At 37.4% G+C, this 15,616-nt stretch overlaps 1 protein-coding gene across 1 annotated transcript in view; it reads right to left on the bottom strand.

The window, feature by feature from the left end:
• Positions 1 to 12,382, bottom strand: part of LOC135077758 (E3 ubiquitin-protein ligase ZNRF1) — a 140,186-nt gene extending 127,804 nt beyond the window's left edge. Inside the window, exon 1 of the mRNA XM_063972329.1 lies at positions 11,748 to 12,382. Within this exon, the coding sequence (XP_063828399.1) occupies positions 11,748 to 12,114 (367 nt within the window). The 5' untranslated portion in view covers positions 12,115 to 12,382. The remainder of the gene's footprint in view (positions 1 to 11,747) is intronic.
• Positions 12,383 to 15,616: the final 3,234 nt, after the last annotated feature.

Below are 15,616 nucleotides of genomic sequence, written 5' to 3'. Positions count from 1 at the left end.
GACGCTTCAGATTCCCGCCAAGAAGTCCTGACCAAAGGTTTTGCTTTGCTAATGAGCGAAGTATCCTATTGTTGATCTCTTTATATTTGATTTTTAATTAAACTATTCAATTGATCTCACAATGTTATGTTCAGAACATGTAACTTCATCTTGTCAAACTAGAATATAAAAGAAATAAAATGATTTTTATTATAATTTGCAGCATTTTTATTTACTCAATGAATGAACATGTACTGGCCACTTCCAAACTTGTTGACCTATGTAATTACAACACTGAGCGTTTTGAGTCCTTATCAAAAAAACAGTCTTGTAACTGTATTAATGGCCTTCAGCCCACTATAATACCAAAGTCTATTCAAACTGAGCCGGCGCAGGACATATTATTCACTGAATCCCAAAGAAACTTGTCTAAAAAACTTAGTGATACCGGTAATGGAAGGAAAACCTTTATTTATTCTGATCAGCTTGGTCAGGGGTTAGGTTCTATGCTCAGGGAGCACTTGAATACACAAGTCTTAAATTATTGCTATCCAGGCAGGTTTCTGACAGAGATAATTTACGAAATTGGTCAAAACCAAGAATTAGATGAGAACTCCAATGTTATTATAATGTATGGTAATAGTTACTCTGTAGATAAAAAGAGTATAATTCAAAATATTGACCAATTATTGAATTTGCAAAATAGGTTAAAATTTAAGATAATTTTGTGCACTTTACCCTATGTAAATTCAGGGTATATTCTAAATAAGATAAACAAGAACATATTTGATTTAAATATACTTATGTATAACTTGACTTATCGTCATAGCGACGCACTTTTACTTTTTGACATAAATAAATTTATTTCTAGCTTTAAGTTGACTGTAGATACAATGTATCTCTCGAAAAAATTGAAGAATAAATTAGCCTCATTGATTGCATACAATATTAAATGTAATTATATTCATAAAACTGATCATAGTCAGGGTACTAATAATTTGATATCTCAGTATGTAAATAGTAACAATATTATGACTGTACCTACTACTAGTTGTTTAAACTGAGGCACTCGACAAAGGCCAAGCCCGGAACATTCAAGATTGTTCATCAAAATATTCAAGGCTTGGCCAGCAAAGTCTTAGAAATAGAGCTATTCTTAAAAAGTTTTGATATTAATGTAATGTGTATTACTGAACACTGGCTAAAGAAATATGAAAGCTCTTTCCATATAGATAATTATCAGTTAAGTAGCGCGTTTTTCAGGAAGTCTGCCATTCACGGAGGCTCCTTAATATTTGTGAATAATAATATTAAATATAAAGAACGCAAAGATGTAGTAGGGCTGTCAGTTGAGCGTGTTATCGAAATTTCCTGTGTCGAGCTTGAGAGTTACATCATTGTATGTGTGTATAGACCCCCTTCTGGGGACTTTGGTATTTTTGAAGCGGCTATTGAGGATGCTCTTAATAAAACTTGTAACAGCAACAAAAAGGTCTTAGTTTGTGGAGATTTTAACGTCAATTTACTAGATAGCTCATCATCATATTCTGTAAGACTACTTTCCCTTTTTAAGTCATTTAATTTGTTTAGTCAATTTAAGGAACCAACTAGAATTACGGAAACCACAGCTACTTGTCTAGATAATATTTTCTCTAGCTGTGTCCCTGACAATAAAGCTGTCATACACAATCTTACGTCAGATCACTGTGGTATTAAAGTAGAATTTATTTGTAATAATTTGAATAATAAAAGTAATAAAAATGCCGTATGTAGACCTGTAACCATTAGTCGTCTAGAACGTTTTAAAAATAATCTTGAAAATAAATTGCATTTGGTCCCGTATGTGCAGGGAGACCCAGATGCTCTTTACAATAACCTTTTCGAATGTATTAAAACCGAACATGACAAAGTTTTTACGGTAAAGCCATTAAAACCAAATACCAAATCTAAGTTTAGTGACTGGGCTACTAAGGCAATATACAAAAGTCGAAATACGTTATATGAACTTTATGGCATGAAAAAGTATAATAATAGTATATCTTTTCTTGAGCATGTAAAAAAGTATTCAAAAATTTTTAAGAAAGTTTGCTTCATGGCTAAGTCTTTTTATATTCGGGACAAGATAGGGAACGCCAGTAATAAAATAAAAGAAACTTGGAATGTTATCAACCGAGAGACTGGTAAACTAAAACCAAGAGATAATGACTTTTCTCTCAAAGTTCACGATAATTTGATATCTGCAGATAAAGATGTAGCGGAAGCTTTTGATAAATTTTTTGGTAATATAGCTTCAGCAACAACTGCCAACTTAAAGTCATCTCCCTCCGAGGCTGAAGAAATATTGAAAACCCACGTGACACCCTGTGACTCGCACTTCTCTTTTAAACATATTACTCCTTTAGATATCACTAAAACTTTTAATCTTTTAAATGTAAAGAGTACAACTGATATCTGGGGCATGTCTGTCAAGATAGTCAAACACATTATTGATATAATTTCCCCACAGTTAGCGATAATATTCAATAATTGCATAGAGAAGGGAATCTTCCCCGACCTCATGAAACATAGTAGACTAATGCCATTATTCAAGTCTGGTAGTAAAACCGACCCTGGCAATTATAGACCCATTTCTATCTTGCCCGCTCTGAGCAAGATTTTTGAAAAAATCATACAGGAGCAACTTATGATTCACTTTGGCTCTAATAAACTATTTCATAGTGAACAATATGGTTTTACCAAGGGTCGTTCCACCACCGATGCCGGGGTTGCACTACTTAAACATATCTTCGAGGCTTGGGAGAATTCTCAAAATGCACTAGGGGTCTTCTGTGATCTCTCAAAAGCTTTTGACTGCGTAGAACATCAAACGCTAATTCGCAAACTGCACTTTTATGGGGTGAAGGACTCGGCTTTGGATTTAATACAATCCTATTTAAACTTTAGAGTTCAAAAAGTTGACATAAATGGTGTTTTGTCTTCTGGGTCACCTGTGAAAATGGGAGTTCCGCAGGGGTCAATTCTGGGTCCATTCTTGTTTCTTATATACATTAATGATCTACCATATTTTGTTAAGGACTCTTGCGAAATCGTGTTATTTGCTGATGACACATCTTTGATTTTTAATATTGATAGAAGTAAAAATAACTTTGACGATGTAAATAATGCACTAACAAGAGTTTTAAGTTGGTTCACTACAAATAATTTACAACTTAATGCAAAGAAAACAAAATGTATAAAATTCTCTTTGCCTAACGTAAAAACAGTTAGTACCCAAATAGAACTTAATAATAATGCCATCGATCTGGTAGACTCTACTGTTTTTCTGGGAATTACCCTGGATTCAAAACTCCAGTGGGGCCCCCATATAGAAATTCTGGCGGGAAAGCTCAGCTCAGCGGCTTTTGCAATAAAAAGGATACGGTCATTAACCGATGTTTCAACAGCTCGCTTAGTTTACTTTAGCTACTTTCATAGCTTAATGTCATATGGAATCATGCTATGGGGCAAAGCTGCAGATTTTGAAACAATATTTATTTTGCAAAAACGTGCGATAAGATACTTGTATAAAATGAAAGCAAGAGCGTCCCTTAGAGAATTGTTTAAAGAAATTGGCATTCTCACGGCCGCTTCACAATACATCTTAAACTGTATTCTATTTATTCAACAAAATATTAATGAATTCAAAAAGAAAAGTGATATTCACCAAATTAACACTAGAAATAAAAATAAATTGGCTATACCCGCTTTTAGACTTAATAAAGTGTTTGCCACTTTTATGGGACAAGGTATCCATTTTTATAACAAAGTCCCTGATAAATATAAAGAGCTACCGTATAATAAATTTAAAGGTATAGTTAAAGATCACATGCTTAAAAAAGCCTATTATACAACTCGAGATTTTCTTAATGATAAGTCATCCTGGGAGTAGGATTATGGTCCTCTCATGCTCGCACTAAAAATAATTAAAATGGAAAGTAATGTATAAACTAATAATAATAATTTCTCAAATGTTATAGTGTCATGCTTCTCAATCTGGACTGTTACTTAGCTTTATTATTAATTTTTTTTTTAAAGAGATAACTTGGAATTGTCATTCTCACTAAAATGTCTCTGGGGTGGTGGCGTAGTGAGGCGGGTCGTTACATTCCCTCTAATATGGTCGAGTGAAGCGATGGCTGGTTCACTCGTCATGTCTGTGAACAGGCGCTGCTTTCAGGGACTGGTCAATCCAAGTTATTCAAATTTATGTATGCGAGTCATTTCTACTAGTATCTTAATATGTAAGTCTAGATATTAGCACGTCACTACCTTGTTTAATATACCACGCAATCTTGTATACCCATTCTTATAAGATAACACCATACAAGAATGCATGGTAAATTCAGTGAACTGCTCCTGAATCGAATGTACCTACTACTACTATTTATATTTATTTATATTAACCGGCAGACAGTGGTGACTGAGTTTGTTGCGGCGCTTCTTCTCAGCACTTGCCAAATGTTGGTCTCGAAGCGCTGGTAGGGTAAAAAGATTATGAGACATGTAGAGGCTCCTTAAGAGCAAAATGACGATTTGTAAGAACTATTTATTAGTCTAAACAAATAAAGAAATTTTGACTTTGACTTTTGACTTTGACTTTACTTACAAACAGTCGACCCGAAAAACCCGAAAAAAACCGGTTTAGTTCGGTTTTTAAAAATAAAAACCGAAAAAACCGGTTTTTCCAAACCGCTCGGTTTTTGCATGCCCTAGTATTCAGCGTGATGGAGCAATATGGAGCAAGCCCCCCCCCCCCCCACACACAATTCTCCCGGGTTGGTCCTTTCAAGAGTTGGCAACCCTACGTGTGGTGATTAGGTGCGATAATTTGAGTTTGAATTTATTGACATTCAATGCTAAATTGCTGATGGATGAAACTGACTGACCATGGTTCTCTAGCTAATAATTATATTCCTTGACTATTTCCCCTAGTTGGTTTTCAAGTTCAAATGTGGATATGGCTGAATGATAGAGAACAAAATTCATTGAATAATATTTTCAGTATGCTCAAGCAAAGCCTTTAATTCAAACCCTAATCATTTTCTTTGACAGATGCCACGCAGTTTTACATCCACATAGGGACTGGGCTGGCTGGTTCTGATAGGACAACGGTGAGCTGTCAAGACGTGACTATAACATAGATACAAACAATGGCTCCCGTCAACTACCCATCCTGTACTTCAACAATCTGCACAAAATACTTCAATAGGAACATCAATGATATTTACGTGACGTGCGTCACAAAGTGCAGCGCAAGATAAATCCTATTTGTATTGACACGCGTTAATTGCAGGCGTGTTTAACTTTCCGTTATTGGTTAACCAGCAGACGTGTTTAATTTACCGTTATTAAGACAATCTCTACAGCTTCGAAAAGCACCACCACTGTACCAAAAACATTTCCTGAACTTGGCCTATTTGTTTGTAAACGCTTTACGACAGTGTTCGAATTTATTAAATCTTCGAAAGAAATGAAGCTTCGCAAAAAAAGAGCTGTTGTACAGCAACACATGACCCTATACATAATTGATGCAAAATAGCACCTATTACAACTAAATAAGATGCCACAGTGTTTAACTTGATGTGCCGTTGTCAGTACGTTTCCGCAAGTATTCTAAAATTTAGACGGCGGCGAGCAAAAACTATATTAATACGACATTTACGAGATTATCAGACGCAGCACCGCTGTCACTGCCAAGGAGACTTTTTCGGAGATATTAATCTTTGCAACAACCACTTCAAAAGTTTGGCAAATGTTCTTTACGCCATATGTTTTGGACGAACGCACGCAAATTTTTTAGAGAAAATTGGATAATTATTGTTTGACGTCTTGTAATATTTCACATGGGTCAACGTTCTATTAAATTGACATTGTTTTATGTCTGTTTAGACATCTTATGACATGAATCTTCAAGGAAAGCATCATCAAAACAGATATTTCGTGCGAGTCACTTCGTGACATGCTGATGAGAAAAGTCAATGGAACAAGACTGAAAAAATAAGGATATTATGTAGGTACTAATTTCCTGGAGCAAAATTAATTCACGTTAGTTCAACAGCCGGCCCAGAAAGAACTATTTTGGATATGCAAAGTCACAGTCCATTCACGCGTCACAAAGAAAGCAGCGACAAAGGAGTTCGGTGTGAGCTTGAGAAGCCATCGATCGGCCTACTCCTACCGCCACCACCTAAATATAGCCGCACGACAACTCGGTGGCCTTCGCGGAACTTTTATAATACGCTGCAGTTTGGAAAACAACCCAATTTTGCCAGCAATACCGGGAAAACTTCAATGAAAGTTATTTGCAAGTAATGTCACACGTGATGAAAAACATAAGAAAGAAAGATGTTAATGACTCCAGTCTTTCGAGTCTTCTGACCTGATCATCCTGAAGATCCTACTCAATGACATTCATAAATCGTATTAACCAAGCAACAAAAGCCAGATAAAATAATTGCACAATTTGCACAACAATAAAACCATAAAAACGAGTATAAAAATGATGAAACCTCACATTAGCAACCACACTAGCAAAACCTTAATGTTTCCACCAAATAAACTAAGATGCCGGATGATCCGCAGGCCTTTCGCTAATCCTGGATAAACACACTCCATCGCCTCTATCAACCACCCAGCCCAATCTACACCAGGAGAAAGTTTTAAGATTATCGGAAGGAACTCGGAAGTCATGCACTCGCCCCTCCCACTCGCGCAATCTAAATGCAGAGCTGGTGGTTGCCAACCGAGTTCACAGACCGGCTGCGGACTCGCAAAAACAGCTCCCTACTGGCTGCAGTCCAAGAGAGAAATTTCCTCATGCTCTCCCATACTAACACAATCGTATACTTCGTTAATGGATCCACTTGATTGTTCCTTTTTGTAGATCAATCACATCTAAGACACGGATGCTTTAAAAATAGTTGTTTTTATCAAGTACCGATATTATCTTTTTTAACGCATAAATCACATCACTTGAAAAGACTTTTACCAAAATAATGGAAGAATAGGTGAACTAGTGCCAAGATCATTAATTTGTCCGCAAGATTTTTGTGCTGCTTCCGAATCCATGACCTAATCTTACAAACGATCAGAACGAGCAGTAATTAGCACACCACGACAAGAAACCAAATGCTTACTTAATCCTGTTCAACTGAGAACGATATGGTTCAAATTCGACAGTTGCCAATATTAGTCTGCGCGTACGCAGAATTTAGAGCGGATATAGGTCGAGTCAGTGGGGCGCGCATACGGCATATCAGCCAGGTGGCAACGCGCTAGACTGGGCTATTTTAGAGCAGCGATAGACTTGACGAAACACGTCTAGTTAATAGCGACAGGATTATTTATAGTGATGAACTGCATTAACGTGGGATTAGAAAGCAATTAAAATGTTTTAAGTTGAGCAATGACCATCAATCAAACGCACTTCGCTGAGAAAGAAGTGTTTAAAACATCTCAGATGGAAAGGTCAGAACAATAAAAAGCAAAGCGAAGAAAATTCCAAAAAATTTACAATAAAGTATTAATTGAGTCTCTTGAATGACTGTCAAAGAAGACTTAAAATACTAAAGTGCCTGAATTTATCTCCAGTGCCATCTCCAGTTTCACAAACCATAACCTATCTTAACATTTTGCTAGAAATCTGTTTGCATAATTTTGCAAGAACTAACGGCCTAAATATAACTCTTCCCACCTAAATCCCAGGATAATTGCCCGTGTGTCCTAAATATCTTCTGTGAAGTCACTGTCACGAGCATAGATAGGTTATTATTATATTCTACCTACAGGTATATGGATACAATCGCAAGTAATTGGTTTGTTTGTGGGCATCATGTTTACACGACGAAATGGTACCTTATCCTTCGGATAAAACAACCTGATGTTTTCCAAGACCTTCGGCTTCAGTTTCGCTCAATACCGTCTGCCATTTGTTCCAATGTTACTTAATAAGAAAAAGGTTTTATTGTTCTGTCGCGTGTCCAAGTTTTACAATGTCAATCACTCAGATCGTTACGAACAAATGTTACCGCGGGGTTTACGTGGACGGTAGGAAGAACTTTATGTATGTAGGCCTACGCAAGCCCGGACTTACTGATTACTTCTTCGAATTCTATTAATAGCTGTTTCAATGCTAAAAGAAATATGTTAGGCACATCAATACATAAGGAAAACTTGTGCTTAAGTTGATAAATGTTTTGTAGTATTATTATATCTTTTTTGTTACGCAATTTTCGCCGATGCTGATATAGGTAGGTCGTTCTTTATTCTAAAAGCTTGTTTACAAACAAAGTCAAACTGGTCAAACTGAGTTCAGTGACTTAACTCTAACTGGAAAAGTACATGACAGGAAGGACAGTAAGTGATGTGACTGAGAATAGTAAGAAAAAACAATCATGGTGTTACTATTATCGTATTCAACTTATACCTAATTGGCTTATAGGTAGCCAAAATTTGTTGAAACAAAGGTTTACTATGATGGAATCGCCAGAAATTGTATCGATACTACCCCTAAACATCAGCTCTCTAGTATAATTAAACAAACATTTCCCAAGGGGATCGACTATCGCCGATAGTAACCGTTTGACGTAATATCCGGGACACCACGCATTTTCCACTGAAACCATAACCATTAAATTGGTATCAACATTAACTGCTCTGCGGAGCGGGACTGACGCCTCTAAACTAATAACTTTACGACCGCACTAGATCAACCAACAGTTAAATGTCAAATGGGAATGATAAATAGAAACGGGACTGTTTTGAATGTCGTAGAAAACTAAAAACTGCAGAAGTTTAAAGATGTTGTGCACAGTTGAGCGTGAGTTCAAGAAAGTTGATAAGATTTGTCAAGATGCCAGAAAATATTGATCCACAACAAAAATACAGCAGTGTAGTAGATACAAGCAATGAAAATAAAACATTATTGCTTCTATCGTATTGAGATAATTCTATTCAGGAAAATCACAAAAACAGTTAAATCAGCTTTTCTAGGTTACGGGACTAATCCCACCTCTCGTTCCCACTGCTGCAACTCCTGTGTAGCCAGGATCTACAGCTTGACCGCCATAAAAACCCAACCAGTGAAGGTCAAGTTTGTCCCGGGGGAAAGTTAACTATCATTGGACCCGCAACGATATTAATCAGATGAACATAGGAGGAGTTCGAAGCTTTTCTAGGTTGTCTTGAAAATGCAGAAGTATCTACTTAGATCAAGAAATGGCTGGTCTGGTCTGGTTGGATCTAAAAAGATTGCTAAAGGCAGTAACCGACCAGTTTTACCGGTACTACTTGAAAATATACGTGAAAAATCTTAACGAAACGCAAGACAACCCAAAATAAATTATAAAGAGACATGACACCAGTACAAATGAGCGACAACACAAGGATTCTCATTAAATTTAGCACTCCTCAGTTTTATCGGGAAGTGAGTGTATTTTAAAATGTCCAAATGTAGCCGCAAATAAAAATACGACAGATGTTAATCTCCCACGACGGTTTCTCATTTGAAGTTATCGCCAGAACAGCTTTGTCCTCTATATTTTTCAACAGCGCCCTAGCTTGCCATGCCTGAATGCGACAATTGAGTCCCCCAATTGAAGAATTGATCAAGACTCGCCGATCTTCTTTATTATTGCCAAGATATCACTTTTTATAAAAATATTCAAAAGATAAAACACACTAGACTAGCCGTCCAAAAGTTAACTGGACGATAAGTCCGAATGATAAGATAAAACATAGGTCCAAAAAACGCACCCTGAGCAGTTCCAGCGTTTTCATACTTGGACTTCAGTTTGGCTGCTGTGGCTCTGGCATCAGATCTGACGGTGTCCGTGGCTGTCGTCGTGGTGCTGAACGACAGCGTCGTGGAGAAACTTGATGAGAAGGAGGACCCGAGGCCCAGCCCCAGGGTGGTGCGGTACCGGCGGCGATACATGCTGGCTGCAGCGACTGACACGACCGCTCGCGAGGGATGCCGGGACACGACTGAAGGAAAGCTGCGTAGGCGCAGACCCAACCCGGAAAAGCGGCCGCGATTTATTATAGCCCACGAAAGCTGCTAGACGAATGTGCTTGCGAATTTCGACTATCAAAAGTTCACTGATTTATATTTCGGGGGATTGAACGCGATGGCCGTACGATCACCGTTTTATTCTTGGCCAGTGTTTTATGCAGACTGAAGTGATTGATTGCAATATTCAATTTGGTACACCAATTTGTAACACTCTTGTTGGGGATTAAGACAATTATTCTTGTATCTGAATATTGGCAAGTTGTTTCAAATATTGAACATTTCCACAGGTTTAGAAACAATTTTGTTTATTTTGGGGTAATATGGGGCGGTACAAAATATCAATATGGATATTTAATTTCAATTAAATGCCATCAGAAATGGTAATCAAAAAAATTTAGAGCTTAATAAACAGGTCAAACTGGTAGGAAAGAGAGGATGTTTTATCATGTTTTATACATAATTTATAAGTTTATAAAGATAAACATAAAACTATCCTCCTTTGCATAAAATGTTGTTTTTCAAAAAGAAATACTTCTGCAACAGGTAATTAACACTAACTACATCAGTAAAACATGATTATCATAATTAAGATAATGGAGTAGCTATTTTAGTGTTATTTTTGTGTGCATTGTTAATAAAATTTTGGTCTAAATTATTATGTAACAACAATCAGCACTGATTCGTTTAATTTACCTCAACTAAAATTATTGTATCTACCAACTCTATCACTGTCTGTCACCTCACCACGGATGTGGTTATGAAACTGATAAACATGTTACTTTTGATACTTTACTAATTACTATGCTGAGTTGATTCAGAAACTACCTACACTGAATAGTTTTCTTTTTGAGTTGAAAAACTTACTGCATGTTCCTATACCAATGTAAAAAGACTTTTTATGGTAACTTGGTAGACAAGGGAAAATTAGCATAATGAAGTGTGACATAAGCTCCGAGATGATACTATTTTAAATGAAAGTAATTGTAATAGTGAAAGAGCAACTACACACTAGTTGATAATAATTTAACAACATCCCTGAGCTTAACCCCAGAACCTTTGGCGACCAAAGGTTCCGGATATAATCTGAGAAGGATTTACGACTAGCAAATTTTAACCAACAGCAGAAAAACAGCTGATAGCATTCTATCAACATTCAAATCATAATAAAATAAAGAGCCTACTAAATTAATAAATAGTGGGTGTTAAAATTTGGTTGGTGACTTATGTAAATGATGTAGATACATAATTTTACATGTAATAAAAATTATTTGCTCACATTTCACTAAAGATACGTTGCCTATTACCTAATCTTAAATAATAACAAAACACACACTCAAGGTTGTTTCACTGATAAGCACGTCACTTAGCACGTATCATCACACTACCTACTTCACGAAAAGTTATAATTACGCTGTGATTTTCCCCACTCATCAGGTCTTTATCAGGTTGCACAAGGTTGGGCTGAGGTGCCCTTTGTTTTTATTATGTTTTTCCCAAATGCTACTGCTATCGCAGAACAATACAGGACCTAAACATGGTTTTTGATTGTCAACTATGTTTCCTGTGTGTCTAATGGTGCGTCCAGACTAGGCGAAAGGGCTCGCGCGGCACGCTGGTCATCCTGCTCACCCTGCTCTTGAGTGAGCAGGATGTTGAGTTTGTCGCGCGAGCCCGTGCGCCCTGTCTGGACGCACCATAATAAGCGTGCAGAACTCACCGTTAATGGACCAGATATGTGAGGGCAGGGAGTGCGCGGCGTACACGCGGCCCAGCGCCAGCGACGTGCCGGGCGCGGGCGCCGCCTCCTCGTTGGAGCTGGAGTCGGTGTCGGGGCTGGCGGCCGCCGACGCCTCGTAGCTGGCCGAGTTGGGCGGGATGGCGATGGCCTCGTGTGACGCGTGCAGGTCCGGCACCGACGACAGCGAGCGCGCGCGCTGGCGGTCGCTCGACACCTGGATGCCCGGGATCGCTCGCAGCAGGCTGAAGCCCGCGCCCCCCGACACCACCTCCGAACTGGAGCTCGTCGAGAATGTCCTGGCGCGCGGACTCTGCCCCCCGTTCGCGGTGCTCGGCTTAGCGCCCATGGCGACTTTACGTTACGCAAAAATCACACCCGTCATACGCGATGTATCACGAACGCGACGGCGGCGCGACGCCCGCTGCGGCAGGAGGCATGGTACGCGACCCCGGCGATTACGGCCCGTCACGATAGGATAACAACACTGCTAAACAACAAACACGGAGGTGGCGTAGAGTACCAAAATTGTAAACAGCGCTTGCATGTGCCTTCCTGCAAATTTTTGACAGTTCTCCCTCTTGTATGAAGTGAGCTGCTGACAGTTTGCGCAAGTTATTGTTCGTTCTGAAACAGAAACTACTTTTTTAAACAACAAATAAAAAAACATAGAAAAAAAGTAATAGTAAATAGCCATTCATTACCAACAAAAAGTTTATGAAAATTAATATAGCTTCTGCTGCACGAGCTGTGTTTGTGTCACATCAGCAGCCATAACAACAAAACCAAAATTACAAAAGTTTGTGATTATAGGTCACTCAATGAAAGTTGAGGTGAACGCGCGCGACGTAAGTATGTACTTGCATCTGTGACTCGCACTGATGATGTTAATATTTGAAACAGAACACAAACAACACATTAACATTTATGTGTTTTGCCAGCCATACACAATCAACAAAAACATGTCAACTTCAACAAAATTAATGTTGAATATTGACATGTTTTTGTTGATTGTGTAGGATAAAACGCGCTGGAGATCCGGCTTAAACATGTTACAAAGTTTATTTTTTGCTCGCTATAGCAAAAACTATCGCTATAGCATAAAGGATTAAAAAGTTTATTTCAATTATTTCAATTGTGGTAAAGGTAAAGTCGTAATATGGTAAAGGTCGCGCGCGAAACAAGTACCTAGGCCATCAACACAATTACACAAGCAAATAATATTTGTATCGCTAGATGCTCATTAAAGGTTTGAAAAGATAAGTCCAGCTCTGCTGGGCCCCGATTACGCTAAAAATTTTCATCTTCAATGTGTCCGGACGACGAACGAACTTCAGCTGTTTTGACAAATCCGTATCGCGGTGGTCGTTTTGACAGCTAGTTGAAACGAAGCATAATTATAAAGACGTAAACGTAAAACGTAGTACTTATTAATATTCTGTGGTAAAACTAAATATCTCATGTGACAATGAAAATAGAATAGAATCCTGTCGATGACATTGACAGTGGGGCGCCACCGTCAATACCGGATCGCTGGTTCAGATTTTTGCCATGTTGGAAACCATATAGTTGAACGATGGTAGCGCCCCCCTGTCATTGAGTTTGGTGGGACAGTTCAGCGTGGGTCATCTATATATAGCCTGACCAGGAACATAAAAACCCTCGCCATGTTGCGGAAAACTAATGGTACTAATTTCTTTTAATGGCAACAGTAACTGAAAACTTCATTGACATGTCACCTTGCATGTCAGTCTATTGTTGTCAAAGTGTAAACAAACTTTATTTTAAATGTGTGCAATTGATTTTATGAATTAAATTGCTAAAATATTTTTATAGTCGTGAAAGAAAAGTGGTTCACGATGTGTTAATGTATTTGTCGAAGAGAAATACTAAGGGTTCGGACAATATTTTCATTAAATAATGTTTCCGACAAAGGTTGTCAAATTGACTGACATGTTTATCGTATAGTACAGTCCACTATGAAAATTAGCTGTAGTCTGTTTCAACTACCTATTTTAAAGTTTTTTGTCACTTTCTAAGTTTTGAATTTTATGGAATTGGGAAAGAAGTACCGAGTTTGAAGCGTTCATGAGCAGACATTGCAGTTGAATATTCAAGTTCTGAATTTGATTATTGATGAATAATAAAATAAATCCTACTATCTCGATTGATGGTTTCATTTAATTTATTTAAGCCAGGTTACCTTTAATAATATTTTTCGTTCATTTATGAAAATATCAAATTAGCCCGTAATCCTGAATCCTGATACATAAATTTAGCCTATTAATTTAACACATGTACGACTGTACTCAGTGTTGCACTATCAAATGCAATTGAAGCGCCTCTATGCCAGGGTTTTTATGTTCCTGGTCAGGCTATACGTCCATTACCGTGATACCAAATTTGCACCTCAGCTGGAATGAAAAACGGATCGCAACTGGAGGAGAAGCGCGTATGTATTGGAGACGTTAAAAATTAGCGTAATCGGGGCACTGGACAAGGCGCAAAACGTGACAGACAGTTTAATGTCGATAGTAAAGACGATCGAAGGGCCATTTTTTTTTAATCGCGCCATGAAGGGATCTGATTTTTAATTTGATCAATAAATGCCACTTGTCTAGACTTATCCTACTTCTGTCTGTCTCACAAGACGTTGCAGACATCAAGAGCGAGATTAGTGTATTTGATATTTTGAACTTGATTGATTATGTGCAGACTTGTTTGTGTGTTTCTGTTTTCAAATATTACACCAGTGCGAGTACGTGTTAGCCTCAATTTTCGTTGCGTGATCTATCATAGAATTTTTAATCCTAGGGTAGACCGCGGGTATTTTATTATTCTGTCTAATGTAATGGCTTCAATCATAGAGAAAAGTAATACATAGGAAATAGAGAACCCTCTCTGTCAAATTTTTGAACCTACTAATTGACAGCCTGGTGTTAAATTCCCTGTACTTAACCTACGTACGTAACGCTCACATACATACATAGTACACGCACACATACATACATAAAGTCCACGCACACATACACACAGTTCACGCACACATAGGCCCTCATAACCTTCAAAGAATTATTGTTTTCATGATGTACAATGTAGAATTTTTTCAAATCCATTATTTTGAAATTATTTATCTTTATGGTGTACGTATTGTATTATTTTCAAAACAATGGATTTGGAAAAATTCTACATTGCACATGGAAATGCAAATAAGTAAACAAAAACTTTTGAATTTAATAATTTTACTTTATTTATGAACACACATAATATTATACACCAAAAGCGTCTTTTCGCAAAGTTTTCAACAACACTAAAAAAGCATTTGCACATTGAGAAAACTCAGATCACTTGTGAACATAACAGAAAGTTTCTTCGCGATTCACGAAGGAACGAACAAAACTCCGATGAACCAGAACAGCAGCAGGTACGAAGGAATGAACTTGAATTTGACTCGACGACTCTTCAATACTTTAATAGGGCCACAGAAAACTTAAATGATGGCTAAGAAAACAAAAATGCATTTAACATAACAAAAACAACACCGGCCATTTTGGAGGAAATACAAAGTTGCCATATGTTAAATAGTAATTTCTACTACTCTATTATGTAAATTATAACAAAAAATGTCAATGTTCAGTTTTAAATTAAAACAAATTAATTTCATTTAAAAAAAGTTTTCACATTGTAATTAACAATATTCTCAAATATATTTTAATTAAGAAAAAAATGAAAATATGAAGGAAACAGGAGCAGCGACATCTAGAGCGTTTTAGGGTAGTTAAAAAGTATTTGAATTTATTCACCGATGTCGCTGTTTGGAAGCAAGTTTCACTTCGATGACCGTTATATGG

This window comes from Ostrinia nubilalis, chromosome 13, assembly GCF_963855985.1.
Source record: "Ostrinia nubilalis chromosome 13, ilOstNubi1.1, whole genome shotgun sequence".
Classification (NCBI taxonomy): domain Eukaryota; kingdom Metazoa; phylum Arthropoda; class Insecta; order Lepidoptera; family Crambidae; genus Ostrinia; species Ostrinia nubilalis.
This window is presented reverse-complemented; position numbering and strand designations above follow the sequence as displayed.